Source organism: Lampris incognitus, chromosome 2 (assembly GCF_029633865.1).
Source record: "Lampris incognitus isolate fLamInc1 chromosome 2, fLamInc1.hap2, whole genome shotgun sequence".
Classification (NCBI taxonomy): domain Eukaryota; kingdom Metazoa; phylum Chordata; class Actinopteri; order Lampriformes; family Lampridae; genus Lampris; species Lampris incognitus.
Window position 1 is genome coordinate 90,972,110 of NC_079212.1, and position 13,129 is coordinate 90,985,238.

Below are 13,129 nucleotides of genomic sequence, written 5' to 3' on the forward strand. Positions count from 1 at the left end.
CATTAACATTTCAATTTCTTTAACTCGGTATTGTATGTAAGATAGGACTGTTCCTGCTTGCTTTTTCAACCCCTGAACCAAGCTTAAAAAAAAGTTATTGTGTGCATTGACAAGGAGGAGGATGGAGGGAAAAATATACTCTGCCAAATCCTTCTATTTCTAATCCTTAAAAATGTCGAGCCAATGTAAAAAAAAATCCTCGCCCTGTGCCTTTGCCCTCATGACACCAACTAATTACGGGCTCAAAATGATTGTGTTGGCTCAGGGCCATCCTTAAATTCGGGCCTTGCCACTGGTTTGACACACACACACACACACACACACACACACACACATATATATATATATATATATATATATATATATCCATTTTCCAGGCCGCTTATGGTAATTAGGGTTGTGGGATGCTGGAGCCTATCCCAGCAGTCATAGGGCGGTAAGTGGGGAAACACCCTGGACAGTTCACCAGTCCATCTCAGGGCAGACACATTAACACCTAGGGACACACGTAGGGCAGCACGGTGGCCCAGTGGTTAGCGCTGTTGCCTCACAGCAGGAAGGTCCTGGGTTCCAACCCTGGGGTAGTCCAACCTTGGGAGTCATCTCAGGTCATCCTCTTTGTGGAGTTTGCATGTTCTCCCTGTGTCTGCGTGGTTTTCCTCCAGGTGCTCCGGTTGTATATATGGTCTGGGGAGAACAATTCTTGTCAGTAGCAAAGGTAACATGTTTACTCAAGGCTTGTTAAGAGTAGGTAATGGCAACTGATCATATGGGGTGGGTGGGTAAAGTTAAGCCAGATGCACACCAGTGCAGAAGCGGAGCGGTGAGTCAAATGACTCACGTCACCTGCTGTCTGTCGCACAAACAGGATGTGCCAGCCGACGCATATCAGATATAAAAAGGAGTGTTTTCAGCACTGCTCCAACATCTTTTTCCCAACGAAAATGCGAGTCTGGAAGAGCATAAACCCTGCATAATAGAAGAGTGCTCGAAGCAGTAGCGGCACCTTAAGAGGACGTGTGCTGAATGTCGACTGGAGACTAGAAGCCACCAGTATAGGGGGGTTAAATGAATAGAAGCATTGGTGCTGAAGCATGCTAATCAGCACCGCTGACTTCAGGCCTTCAGGGAGAAATGCCAGACACATTTATTTTAAAATACATATAGTTAAACTACTGACAGGAGGTCTCGTCATGGCCACTGATGTGTGGCGTTCCCTTCATTTCTGCTCAGCACAGGGTTTTCTCGATTAGAAACCTTTTGTGCGGCGTTGTGAACAATGTAGGTTTAGACCTATTCAGCTTTTATTAGGGTTTTGCATCAGCAGTTATCAATTAATGCGCTATTTCAACCCTCGGAAATCTGTTTTGAAAACAATGGAAAAAATAATTTATAAACTATAATAATAATTAATGGGGGCGTCCGAGTAGTGTAGCGGTCTATTCCATTGCCTACCAACATGGGGATCGCCGGTTCGAATCCCTGTGTTACCTTCGGCTTGGTCGGGCGTCCCTACAGACACAATTGGCCGTGTCTGCGGGTGGGGAGCCGGATGTGGGTATGTGTCCTGGCTGGTGACTCCACATGTATCAAAGGAAGCATGTGGTAGTCTGCAGCCCTCCCCGGATCGGCAGAGGGGGTGGAGCAGCGACCAGGACAACTTGAAAGAGGAGGGTAATTGGCCAAGTACAATTGGGGAGAAAAAAAAGGGGGAGGGGAATATATATACAGTGCATCCAGAAAGTATTCACACCCCTTCACTTTCTCCACATTTTGTTATGTTACAGCCTTATTCCAAAATGGATTAAATTCCTTTTTTTCTCATCAATCTACACACAATACCCCATAATGACAAAGTGAAAAAGGTTTTGTAGAATTTTTTGCAAATTTATTAAAAATAAAAAACTGAAATGTTGCATGTACATAAGTATTCACATCCTTTGCTTTGACACTCAAAATTGAGCCCAGGTTCATCCTGTTTCCACTGATCATCCTTGAGATGTTTCTACATCTTGATTGGAGTCCAGCCGTAGTAAATTCAATTGATTGGACATGATTTGGAAAGGCACACACCTGTCTATACAAGGTCCCACTGTTGACAGTGCATGTCAGAGCAGAAACCAAGCCATGAAGTCAAAGGAATTGTCTGTGGACCTCTGAGACAGGACTGTATCGAGGCACAGATCTGGGGAAGGGTACAAAAAATTTCTACAGCTTTGAAGATCCTGAAGAGCACAGTGGTCTCCATCATTCGTAAATGGAAGAAGTTTGGATCCACCAGGACTCTTCCTAGAGCTGGCCGCCCAGCTAAACTGAGCAATTGGGGGAGAAGGGCCTTGGTCAGGGAGGTGACCAAGAACCCAATGGTCACTCTGACAGAGCTCCAGCGTTCCTCTGTGGAGATGGGAGAACATTCCAGAAGGACAACCATCTCTGCAGCACTCCACCAATCAGGCCTGTATGGTAGAGTGGCCTGACGGAAGCATCTGCTCAGTAAAAGGCACATGACAGCCTGCTTGGAGTTTGCCAGAAAGCACCTAAAGGACTCTCAGACCATGTGAAACAAGATTCTCTGGTCTGATGAAACCAAGATTGAACTCTTTGGCCTGCATGCCAAACGTCACGTCTGGAGGAAACCAGGCACCTCTCATCACCTTGCTAATACCATCCCTACAGTGAAGCATGGTGGTGGCAGCATCATGCTGTGGGGATGTTTTTCAGCGGCAGGAACTGGGAGACTAGTCAGGATCGAGGGAAAGATGAATGGAGCAAAGTACAGAGAGATCCTTGATGAAAACCTGCTCCAGAGCGCTCAGGACCTCAGACTGGGGCGAAGGTTTACCTTTCAACACGACAACGACCTTAAGCACACAGCCAAGACAACGAAGGAGTGGCTTTGGGACAAGTCTGTGAATGTCCTTGAGTGGCCCAGCCAGAACCCAGACTTGAACCCCATTGAACATCTCTGGAAAGACCTGAAAATAGCTGTGCAGCGAAGCTCCCCATCTAACCTTGCAGAGCTCAAGAGGATCTGCAGAGAAGAATGGGAGAAATACCCCAAATATAGGTGTGCCAAGCTTGTAGCTTCATACCCAAGAAGGCTCGAGGCTGTAATCGCTGCCAAGGGTGCCTCACAACCAAGTACTGAGTAAAGGGTGTGAATACTTATGTACATGCAATATTTCAGTTTTTTATTTTTAATAAATTTGCAAAAATTTCTACAAAAATTTATTTTTCGCTTTGTCATTATGGGGTATTGTGTGTAGATTGATGAGAAAAAAAAGGAATTTAATCCATTTTGGAATAAGGCTGTAACATAACAAAATGTGGGGAAAGTGAAGCGGTGTGAATACTTTCCGGATGCACTGTATATATATGTTTGTGTGTGTGTGTGTGTGTGTGTGTGTGTGTATGTGTTAGAATAGAAAATGTTCATGGGTGAAACAGTATATACTCTCAATGGTAAACAAAAGGGTGGGATTTGGCTATACAAATACATTTTAAGTTTATGCAGTGAGCTGAAACATTCAGATATTATGACTGTTGTGTATGCTATGCACATCGCAGAGCCTGCTAAAAATATTAGGCTTAAACCACGCATCACCGTAAATGCAACCAACATACAGAATGCTGAGGTTATGGTGTTGAGAAGCTTATTATGCGGTATTCCCATGACTATAGAATTATCCTCCAGGATACCACCCTGTGATGGCCTGGTGGCCTGTTCAGGGTGTCTCCCTGCCTGCTGCCCAATGACTGCTGGAATAGGCTCCAGCATCCCTGCTGCCCTGAGAGCAGGATAAGCGGTTCGGATAATGGATGGATGGATTAGAGAGGAAAAAAACTGAGGAAGAACTGGGAGAAGAACAAGAACATGCATTTGAGTTTTTGTAGAACAACTCGAGAACGGTGGAGGGGTGGACTGAGGTACTTCTACAAAAATTACATTTTGCAGCAGAAGTCATAAATAAGAAACCAACTCGAGCTGCTTTCATAATACTTAGAAGTTGTACATGATCTGTCCATAATGCACCTTACCATCCGGAAGACACTCTTACTTGCCAGGGATAACGTTGCTGTTGCATCAGTAAGGTAATTTTCCACGAGGCCAAGTTATTAACCTTCCTGTAGCCCATAACCGACTTCAGCTCGTGCTTTTCCACTATGCGTACCACAATAACAACGCCTTCTCGACATTTATTAACACCAAGCTCAAATCATCTTTCCAGTCTCGAATGTCACGGTACACTGTTTCCCTTTTCCTCCTCAGCAAAGTGTGAAATCTGCCCCGGTACACCGCTTGGTAATTTTCCCTCGTGTGATCTGGGGGGGTTTGCATGGGCCCTGGTGGACCCCTCCCCCGCCATTTTAAAACCAGAGTACCAGGATTAGGATTTTTTTTCTCACCACCAAGCGTTGACTTTGGCCAGGGTATTCTACACACCGTGGTATTCTTTTATCCAGGCTATTCTGAGGGTTCTGTACAGGGTCCCGGGGTGGCCGGGGACACACCATGGGGCCAGGGGGAACCACCCCATGATTTGTCTTGGCCTCCGGACTGGGGGTGGGATTTTTGATGAAATAAAGCCGACGAGGGTGGCGCAGTGGTTAGCGCGGTCGCCTCACAGCAAGAAAGTCCTGGGTTTGAGCCCCGGGGTAGTCCAACCTCGGGGGTCGTCCCGGGTCGTCCTCTGTGTGGACTTTGCATGTTCTCCCTGTATCTGCATGGGTTTCCTCCGGGTCTGGTTTTCTCCCACAGTCCAAAGACATGTAGGTTAGGTGAATTGACCTTACTAAATTGTCCCTAAAGTGTCTTCTCGCCTGCCGCCCAATGACTGCTGGGATAGGCTCCAGCATCCTCGCGACCCTGAGAGCAGGATAAGCGGTTTGGATAATGGATGGATGGATGGATATAGCCCACGAGAGGCTTCTGCAGTCAGGTTGACTCTGCTGAACGGTCAGTCCCTGCCTGTAGCTCATGGAGGGGGAGAAAAGTTTAAAACAGGCCAGGTATCAGGAGGAAACACTGGCCAGAGACCATCCTAGGGCCCGGCCGACCCACCCCATGGTTCTTTTTGTTCTGAAATGACTGTCCCCCAAAATTGTGCTGAAGCGTCTGCAAAACCAGGGGTCAAAGTGACATTACCCTAAAAGTGAAAGTCACTTTAGGGTAACGGTGTGGTAACGGGTGAAAAGGGTAAATGGAAGCTGAACCCACTTGACTTTCATTAAGAAGGCTTTGCAGTTTTAAAAAGTAGCTAGAGAGCAGGCGAATCAGAATTTAAAAATCCCTCTTAATGTTAGAACATGATGGATTTCAGGATGGGGAGATGTTGGATTACAGGGAAGGACAACAAGGATCACTAGTTTTTCACTCTACTTATTTTACTGGGCCCTCAGCCAGGTCTAGAGTTTGCAGCGTTAATATATCTGATGCTGCGACTCATGACCCAACATAAACAAAGCCAAGCTCGTTGAGTTCATGTCACCCCAAGAGCGGACCACTCCTCTCCGATGAAGTCATTTTCAACTCGAGGTTTATTTCTGATAGTTGATAAGTGGCCTGTATCTTCTGTGACTAATGTGATTTTCTTCTCTGCAGAATGTCGAAGCTCTGCTCCGGTGTCCAATTTGCTTCGAATATCTGGGTATTGCGATGATGACAAAATGCTCCCACAACTGTGAGTAGCAAGTTGGCAGTTTTAGTTTTCTCTTGATTTTTAGAGAGGCCATATTGTTGTTCTTTTATGATTTTATCTTGTGTTTTTTTTCTTTTTCTGATTAATTGATTTGGCTTTCATCACCAGTTTGATGGAAAAATTACCACTTACAATATGAAACACCTTTTAAGAACAGACAAATCTTACTGAAATACATATCGGAACCTGAAACGCCTTTTTGAAATAATGTAAAAGACACGGATATGGGTGTCTTTTCCGTTGCCTACCAACACGGGGATCGCCGGTTCGAATCCCCGTGTTACCTCCGGCGTGACACAATTGGCCGTGTCCGCGGATGGGAAGCCGGACGTGGGTGTGTGTCCTGGTCGCTGCACTAGCGCCTCCTCTGGTCAGTCGGGGCGCCTGTTCGGGGGAGGAGGGGGAATAGCGTGATCCTCCCGCGCGCTACGTCGCCCTGGTGAAACTCCACACTGTCAGGTGAAACGAAGCGGCTGGCGACTCCACATGTATCGGAGGAGGCATGTGGTAGTCTGCAGCCCTCCCCGGATCGGCAGAGGGGGCGGAGCAGTGACTGGGACGGCTCTTAGAGGAGTGAGGTAAGTAGCCAAGTACAATTGGGGAGAAATGAGGAGGGGGGGATGTTCAAGATTTTCCTGTACTCAAAAACAAAATGGAAAGTCAAGGAATTTGAAGAGTATGTCCATAGACATCTTCAACCACTGACCTCACTTGGAATTGATTGGCTCATCTGCGAAATATTTTATAAAACTAGTTTACTCATGTTGAAAATAACTTCTTTTTTTTTTTTTGTCTACATTACATTTTGCAGTTTGTTCTTTGTGCATCAGGAGATTTCTCGCCTACAAGCTGCAGTGCCCAGTGTGTAATTTAGTAAGTATTGATGTGACCTAAAATGACATTTAGTCTTCACACTGCCCGCACAACTTCATGTAGATCCTCATCCCACCTCGGTATTTTACATCACATTTGCAGACCGTCTTTCGAGGCATTCATCCTCACTAGAATAAGATCCAAAAGATTAAATCTCCTTGTCCTCCCAATTTGTTTTTAACCATTTTCTTTTGTTTTTGTTTTTTTTATTTAGGAACATGTAAGATGCTTAACAACAAATCTATAAAAAAAGAATTGCTCCATTTTGCTTTTACATACACAAAGAACAAGAAAATATAATATACAAAATGAAGTGGGTGAGTCTAGCCCCTCTCCAGGAGTTTGGTACCACAGCCCATGCTGTGTGTGGAGGTGAGCCCAACTATATCTAGTTGGTACTGCTCCACCTCGCGCACCAGCTCAGGCTCCTTACTTGCCAGAGAGGTGACATTCCACGTCCTGAGGAGCCCTGGTTGCCGCCTTTGCCTGCCGCCTGGTCTGCATTGCACCCTACCCCAGTGCTCATCCCCACATGTGGTGGGTCCACGAGGCGGTGGCTCCATGTTGTTTTTTTGGGCTGGGCCCGACTGGGCCCCATGGGCCAAGGCCCAGCCACAAGATGCTCGCTGGCGAGCTCCCTTCCCAGGTCTGGCTCCAGGAGGGGGCCCCGGTTTCCCTTTTCCAGGCGAGGTGCTGTAACTCTGCTGGTGTAATTTCATTGGGTTTCTTGGGAATCGCTGTTAGTCCGGCCCCTCCCGTGGGACCAATTTCCCTTGGGAGACCCTTACAGGGGCTACCTCCGACAACACAGCTCCCAGGATCACTGGGACACACAAACCCCTCCACCACATTAAGGTGGCGATTCTCGGAGGGGCTCTCAATTTACCAGCCAATCTTCGTTCCAACCCTCACCTATGGTCATGAGCTTTGGGTAGTGACGGAAAGGGTGAGATCGCGGATACAAGCGGCTGAAATGAGTTTCCTCTGTAGGGTGTCTGGGCTCAGCCTTAGAGATAGGGTGAGGAGCTCAGACATCCGGAGGGAGCTCGAAGTAGAGCCGCTGCTCCTTTGCATCGAAAGAAGCCAGTTGAGGTGGTTCGGGCATCTGATTGGGATACCTCCTGGGCGCCTTCCTTTGGAGGTTTTCCGGGCACGTCCAACTGGGGGGAGACCCCGGGGTAGACCCAGAACTTGCTGGAGGGACTACATGTCCAATCTGGCCTGGGAGCGCCTTGGGATCCCCCAGGAGGAGCTGGAGGGTGTTGCTGGGGAGAGGGACATCTGGAGTGCCCTACTTAGCTTGCTGCCACCGCGACCTGACCCCGGAGAAGTGGCTGATGATGAATGAATGAAAATGAAATGGATGCAATGAAAGGATAAAATGAAACTCTCTAATTTTTATAGGAAACAACACAACAGGATCTAAGAAACAACCGCCTGTTGGATGACTTGGTGGTGAATTTTCAAGAAGCAAGGTAACCATTCACAGAAAATAATTAACAGTTCTTCGTGAGTCATTTGCATACTTAAAAAGAAACATCTTTATTTAGGGTTTTTCAACTTGGCATCTCGCATGTCACTAGAATGTGATGGAATAACGTGGCTTTAAAAGAGATAGTCCATGGGCCAGACGATATTTTGGTACACTCAAGGTGGCAAAACTTACTTATAATTTTTGAAAGGATCCATGTCTGTAGATGATATTTTGGTATGATAACCATTCCTGAGTGGCAGCTGTATCACAGTTATCAGCTCATGAAGTTAACCACCCGCTAAAGTAAATTGCATTTTAGACGCTGGTGCATATCCTGGTTTAGCCTCATGGTCAGGACATTTTTCAATGTTCTATAATATTGTCTTTGGTATCATTTTAAAGGGGACCTTCTTAGCTTTCATTCAAGCCCTGTTGTGGATATTTCTCACAAATATAGAGGTCACTTGAGCTCTTCAACCCGTCAATAACACACATCTTTCTGCAATGTTCGCCTAAACTGTATACTTTCTTTTAGCCCTGTGGCATCTAGGAATATTAGGGACACAAAACACAAAAACTGGAATACTCACAGGACTGTAAAGATTCAGGAAATGTATAATATACCCATACTATTTCATTGTGTGAGGTGATTGTGAGCCTTAAATGAGAACTAGACCAAAGCCAGTTAGGTCACAAACTGGTCTCTATACATTTGTTTAAATACACAATCAAAATACATGATAAAAAGGAATACCATAGTGAGGTAAAGAACTATTTTAATATTTTAAACAACATTGACATTTACATATACTTAGTCAATGATACATGTAATCCCATATCATTAGTGGGTATATGTAATGGTAATGGGTAGGGTAATGGGTATATGTGAATATGGTTACATTATTGTTATCAAGCTCTGGGTAACCAAGTCCAGAATCAACATCCTGTGCATCAATAGACTACTACCACAGTAATACCATCAGAATCATCACACTGTCATTCATCAAACTGCTCGTTTCTCTCATCATCTGACTCCCCAAGTTCAAAGTCCAGTTCTGGACCATCCTGCTGTTTTTGGTTACTGCAGGTCTGTAACCTGCACATGTCTGTGCATGGAAGTCCATTTGACAGGCACATGCAGCTTGGCATTTTGCATGAATGCACACACTTGCATGTTAGCATTTCCAAGACCACATCTGGTGCAGGTGGGGAGCGCATCCAGTAAATGGCCAGCTTGCCTTCATCGTCTGTCCATCCATACTCAGTAGGGCTTGGCACCACAGGGTTAGCCTGCAGACATCACTTCCATATTGCTGCCTGATAGTTGGCTCGTTGAACATGCATAAAGAGACAGTCTCTACATGGTGGCAGCTGGCTGGACTCAACCTCTCCCCTTTTGGTGCAGAAGAGCTGGTAACGCAGTTTGTTCACCTCAGCAGTGCTGCTATTAGCAACATACATCCGACAGGTGAACTGCTCAATTTTCTGGAACAGCTCATCACTCACATTCCATGTCTGTCCCAGTTGACTAAAAGTCTCTTGGCAGGAAGTGTGCTTTCTCACTATCTTCAGGGCATTCAGCTTCCCTCGACCAGCGAATGCACTGACAGTGTCGCAGCCTGTGAAGGCATGTAAGCCAATTAGGCTGTCACAGATGCTGTCTCCAAGTGAACTTGCCAGTTTGGTGATGTCGACAAACCGTGTGCGGTTCTGAGTCCCACACTTCTGGTAGATGGGACAGGTGATGTCCTTCTGGAAGCCAAGACAAAGCACCATGACATCAGTGTCCTCAGCTGTGATGATAACTGACTTTGAGCCCGCATTTGCTGCATGCAATGCATGCAGGAGCAGGCGGGTGTCAGCTTCTTCATGTGTGGAGTGCAGTTCTGCTGCTTCCTCACACCCATCTTCTGTCAACTTGTAGCAGGTTTCCTCACAGGTCATGTACAACACCTTGCCATGCAGCATAGCTCTGTATCGTGGGAGTTTCCACTCTTCCACCAGAAACTTGATGAGACTGGTCTTGTTGGAGGAACTGCACAGAAATTTTCTCCACTGCTGGACGTGGTGTCCCCCTGCAAGATTCTTGTACTGGAGAGTGATGTCTCCACCCCGGTTCAGTCGTTCAGCATCTTTGATCGAAGTCTGGTGATAGACATCAAAAACAACATCAATCCTCCCACTCTGTGCTCCCTCATGGAGGACCTGGGTCAAGGCTGACTCTGCCACCTGTGCAAAGGTTTTGTTGTTGCCATTCATTTTTTGGACCAGGCTCATCCCATCAATGATGGAAGTAGATGGGATTGGGATGTCTTCTGCAGGAGATACATTCTTTTCAAGCTCTCTGGCAAGTGCAGCCTTGTTTGTTTTTCGTAAAGACCCATCAGCATTTGCCAGTGCCCATGGTAGTGGGCCCAATGGGTAGGCAAGGACATCCTTCAGATTCACCTTCCTGCTTTCAGCCACCAGGATCATGTGACTGAAAAGGTTTCTATCTGCCTTCAGAACCACATCCTGTGCTTTCTTTCCATGAGCTTGTTTTGTGCTGACATTGGAGAATGTTTTCAGACTTTGCTTGGTCATCTTGTCGTGGAATTTCACAGGTGGTGGGTCTGCATCTAACCTTGTTTGCTGGAATGCTTGGTAGGCCTCTTCTCCTTTCTCAAGAGCTCTCAAGAGATCTATGGTCACATCAGGTGGAGCCATGTTGCCAGTGGAGAGGCTAACCAAATCAATCTCATCAGGGGACATAGGATTGAGCCAGTTATTCTCCATAAGGTCCATGAGAGACTGGACATCTGCTTCATCTCTCTTGATCCTTGGACTCTGTAGATCTGGATGAGACCATTTGCACCTGCCTTGACCTGTCAGGTCTCTCAGCTGTCTGAGGTACATGCTTCTATACTCAGCTGTGAGATAATATTTGGTCACAGCTCCTGGCTTCAAGCTGAATCCCTTTGTCCCTCCAGCTGTTTGGGTGTCTTTGTTCTCCGTTTCTTCTATAGCTTGGTCAACAGGGATTCGGCCAAAGGGATTGGTGGAGCCCAGTTGGACTGAGAAGCCTCCTTCCATGAATTCTGTGTACACATCTGGGTGTGTGATGGGCAGCTCAGACATCTGGGCGTAGTAGTAGGGGAGGTAGCGTGCATAATTCATCCTGTCATAAGCAAAGCACCATGGGATCATTGCTCGAATGCTAGCCAAGTGTAGCATCCAGTCTCTCTCTCTGGATGCTCGGATGAGCCCCAACAAGATTTCAACCATGTCCAAATAGGACATCCAGAAGTTCGAGAGGCTGCCGTTTCCACCTCTAAGGAACTCACGGTAGACTTCAAATAGATCCATGATGCGTGTACAAGAGCTGTTCTCGAGGACCTCCTTCAAAGCATGTTGTGAGACTTCTTTTCCAAGGCTGTCAATGGTCTTCAGTGTCTCATTCAGGTGAACCATGTCATTCCTGTGAGTTTCTTCCAACCAGGACAGGAAACCATTCAAGGTCAGTCGCATGAGAGCCTCATACAGGAGCTTGTGTAGTCGCACTGCCCTGTTGTACTTGCGGCCATCCATAACACCAGCAATTGAGCCTCCTGCAATCATGCCAGACTCAATGCAGAGGTCTTTGAGTCCAGCATCTTGGAAACGCTTTCCTATTATTGCCAGCAGTGTGCAGATGGTGTGGAATACCCCAAGCCTAACGATGATATCATGGAACTTGTCATGGTGTTTCCATGTGATCTCGACAGCCTTCACATACAGGGCTTGGTCAAAGACACAGACAATCTTCCTCAGGCCTAAGCACTGCATGATGCTCAGTGACTGTTTAAGCACCTCGTTGACAGTAGACATTTGTGTCACTGGAGCATTGATGGTAGGCAGATAGCCTATATTGTCGGGGATGACCGTCATCTCTCCTCGAGTCAGGATGTTGAAGCCTGTCCAGCTGCTGACTGACTGTTCTTCTTGTTGTGACATGCGTGCTAGGACCCAAAGAAGGTTTTTCTCTCTGGCAAGCTTAGTATTGGCTGCAGTATCGGCATCTGACTTTTTGCTTTGTGGTGGCCCTACCCGTTGTCCAGCATTGTAAGTTGGTAACATTGGTGGGGGTCCATCAATGCTTCTCTTCTTTGTTTTGGGAACAGTGGGCATGGGTTGGACAGGAAGTGGGTTGACTGGCTTTGCTTGCACAGCAATCCCATTGACTCTGTGAGATGTTCCCTCACCACTGACAGTTTCTTCAAGACGGTCGATATTGTCCCAGGCTAAAGTTGTGAATATGCCAGGATGGATGTTAGCTGGAAGGGCAATGCCACTCCCTGATGATGAGAGTTTCTGGAGACACAGGGCAGTGTTGATCTCTTCCATCTGTGAATAGGACACACTGTGACCAAGTCGGTTGAGGATGTTTATCAACTCTACATTTCCTGTCAACGATTTGACACTGAATGGCAGAACAATGTGCTTGGAAGGCTTGGTATTTCCACATGTCACTGCATATACTATGTCATGGCCAAATGACTGCAGAAGGCACTGCACTCTCTGGGATGCATGATCAGGATCATTTGAGCCTGTGAGTAGAGAGTACAGGAAGATAATGAGCGACTCTGGAATGGTAGGACATTCTGCTTCTGGTTTGACTTCAGGCGGCCAGGTTTGAGGAACATCTTGACTTTTAATGTCTGCTCTCAATTTGATGGCTGCTTTGGCTATAACATCTTGTGCACTGACACTTTTCAGGGTCTGCAGCTCCCTTTTGAGAGACTGATTTTCTTCGGCAAGTTCCCTCATGGACAAGTTATCGGGATAGAGGAGGAATTTTCCTTTCTCATCAGGGAATATCTGCAAGGCTCCAGCAAACTCACTCTCCAGGTTTCGCCTTATGTGCTTCTTGGTTGATTCCTTGACTTGGGCAATGCCTTGGGAGTTCATTGAAGCTACCAGTCTAGAAGAGAGATCAGTCATTGTCATCACTTGAGGATTGCCAAAAAGCTCCATCCTGATGAAGAGGAACAGCTCATTGTATGCCTTATTCACAGCAGCTTCATACTGGGCTGCAGCATCATCATCTTTATTGCTGGCAACCTCT

General features: G+C 46.5%; 1 protein-coding gene across 2 annotated transcripts in view; it reads left to right on the forward strand.

Moving 5' to 3' along the window:
• The window catches only part of rad18 (RAD18 E3 ubiquitin protein ligase), a 93,726-nt gene that overhangs the window by 1,867 nt on the left and 78,730 nt on the right, over positions 1-13,129 (forward strand). For both annotated transcript variants that reach the window (XM_056274893.1, XM_056274894.1), the window contains exons 2-4: positions 5,603-5,681; positions 6,511-6,572; positions 7,977-8,047. In XM_056274893.1, the coding sequence (XP_056130868.1) occupies positions 5,603-5,681; positions 6,511-6,572; positions 7,977-8,047 (212 nt within the window). The remainder of the gene's footprint in view (positions 1-5,602; positions 5,682-6,510; positions 6,573-7,976; positions 8,048-13,129) is intronic.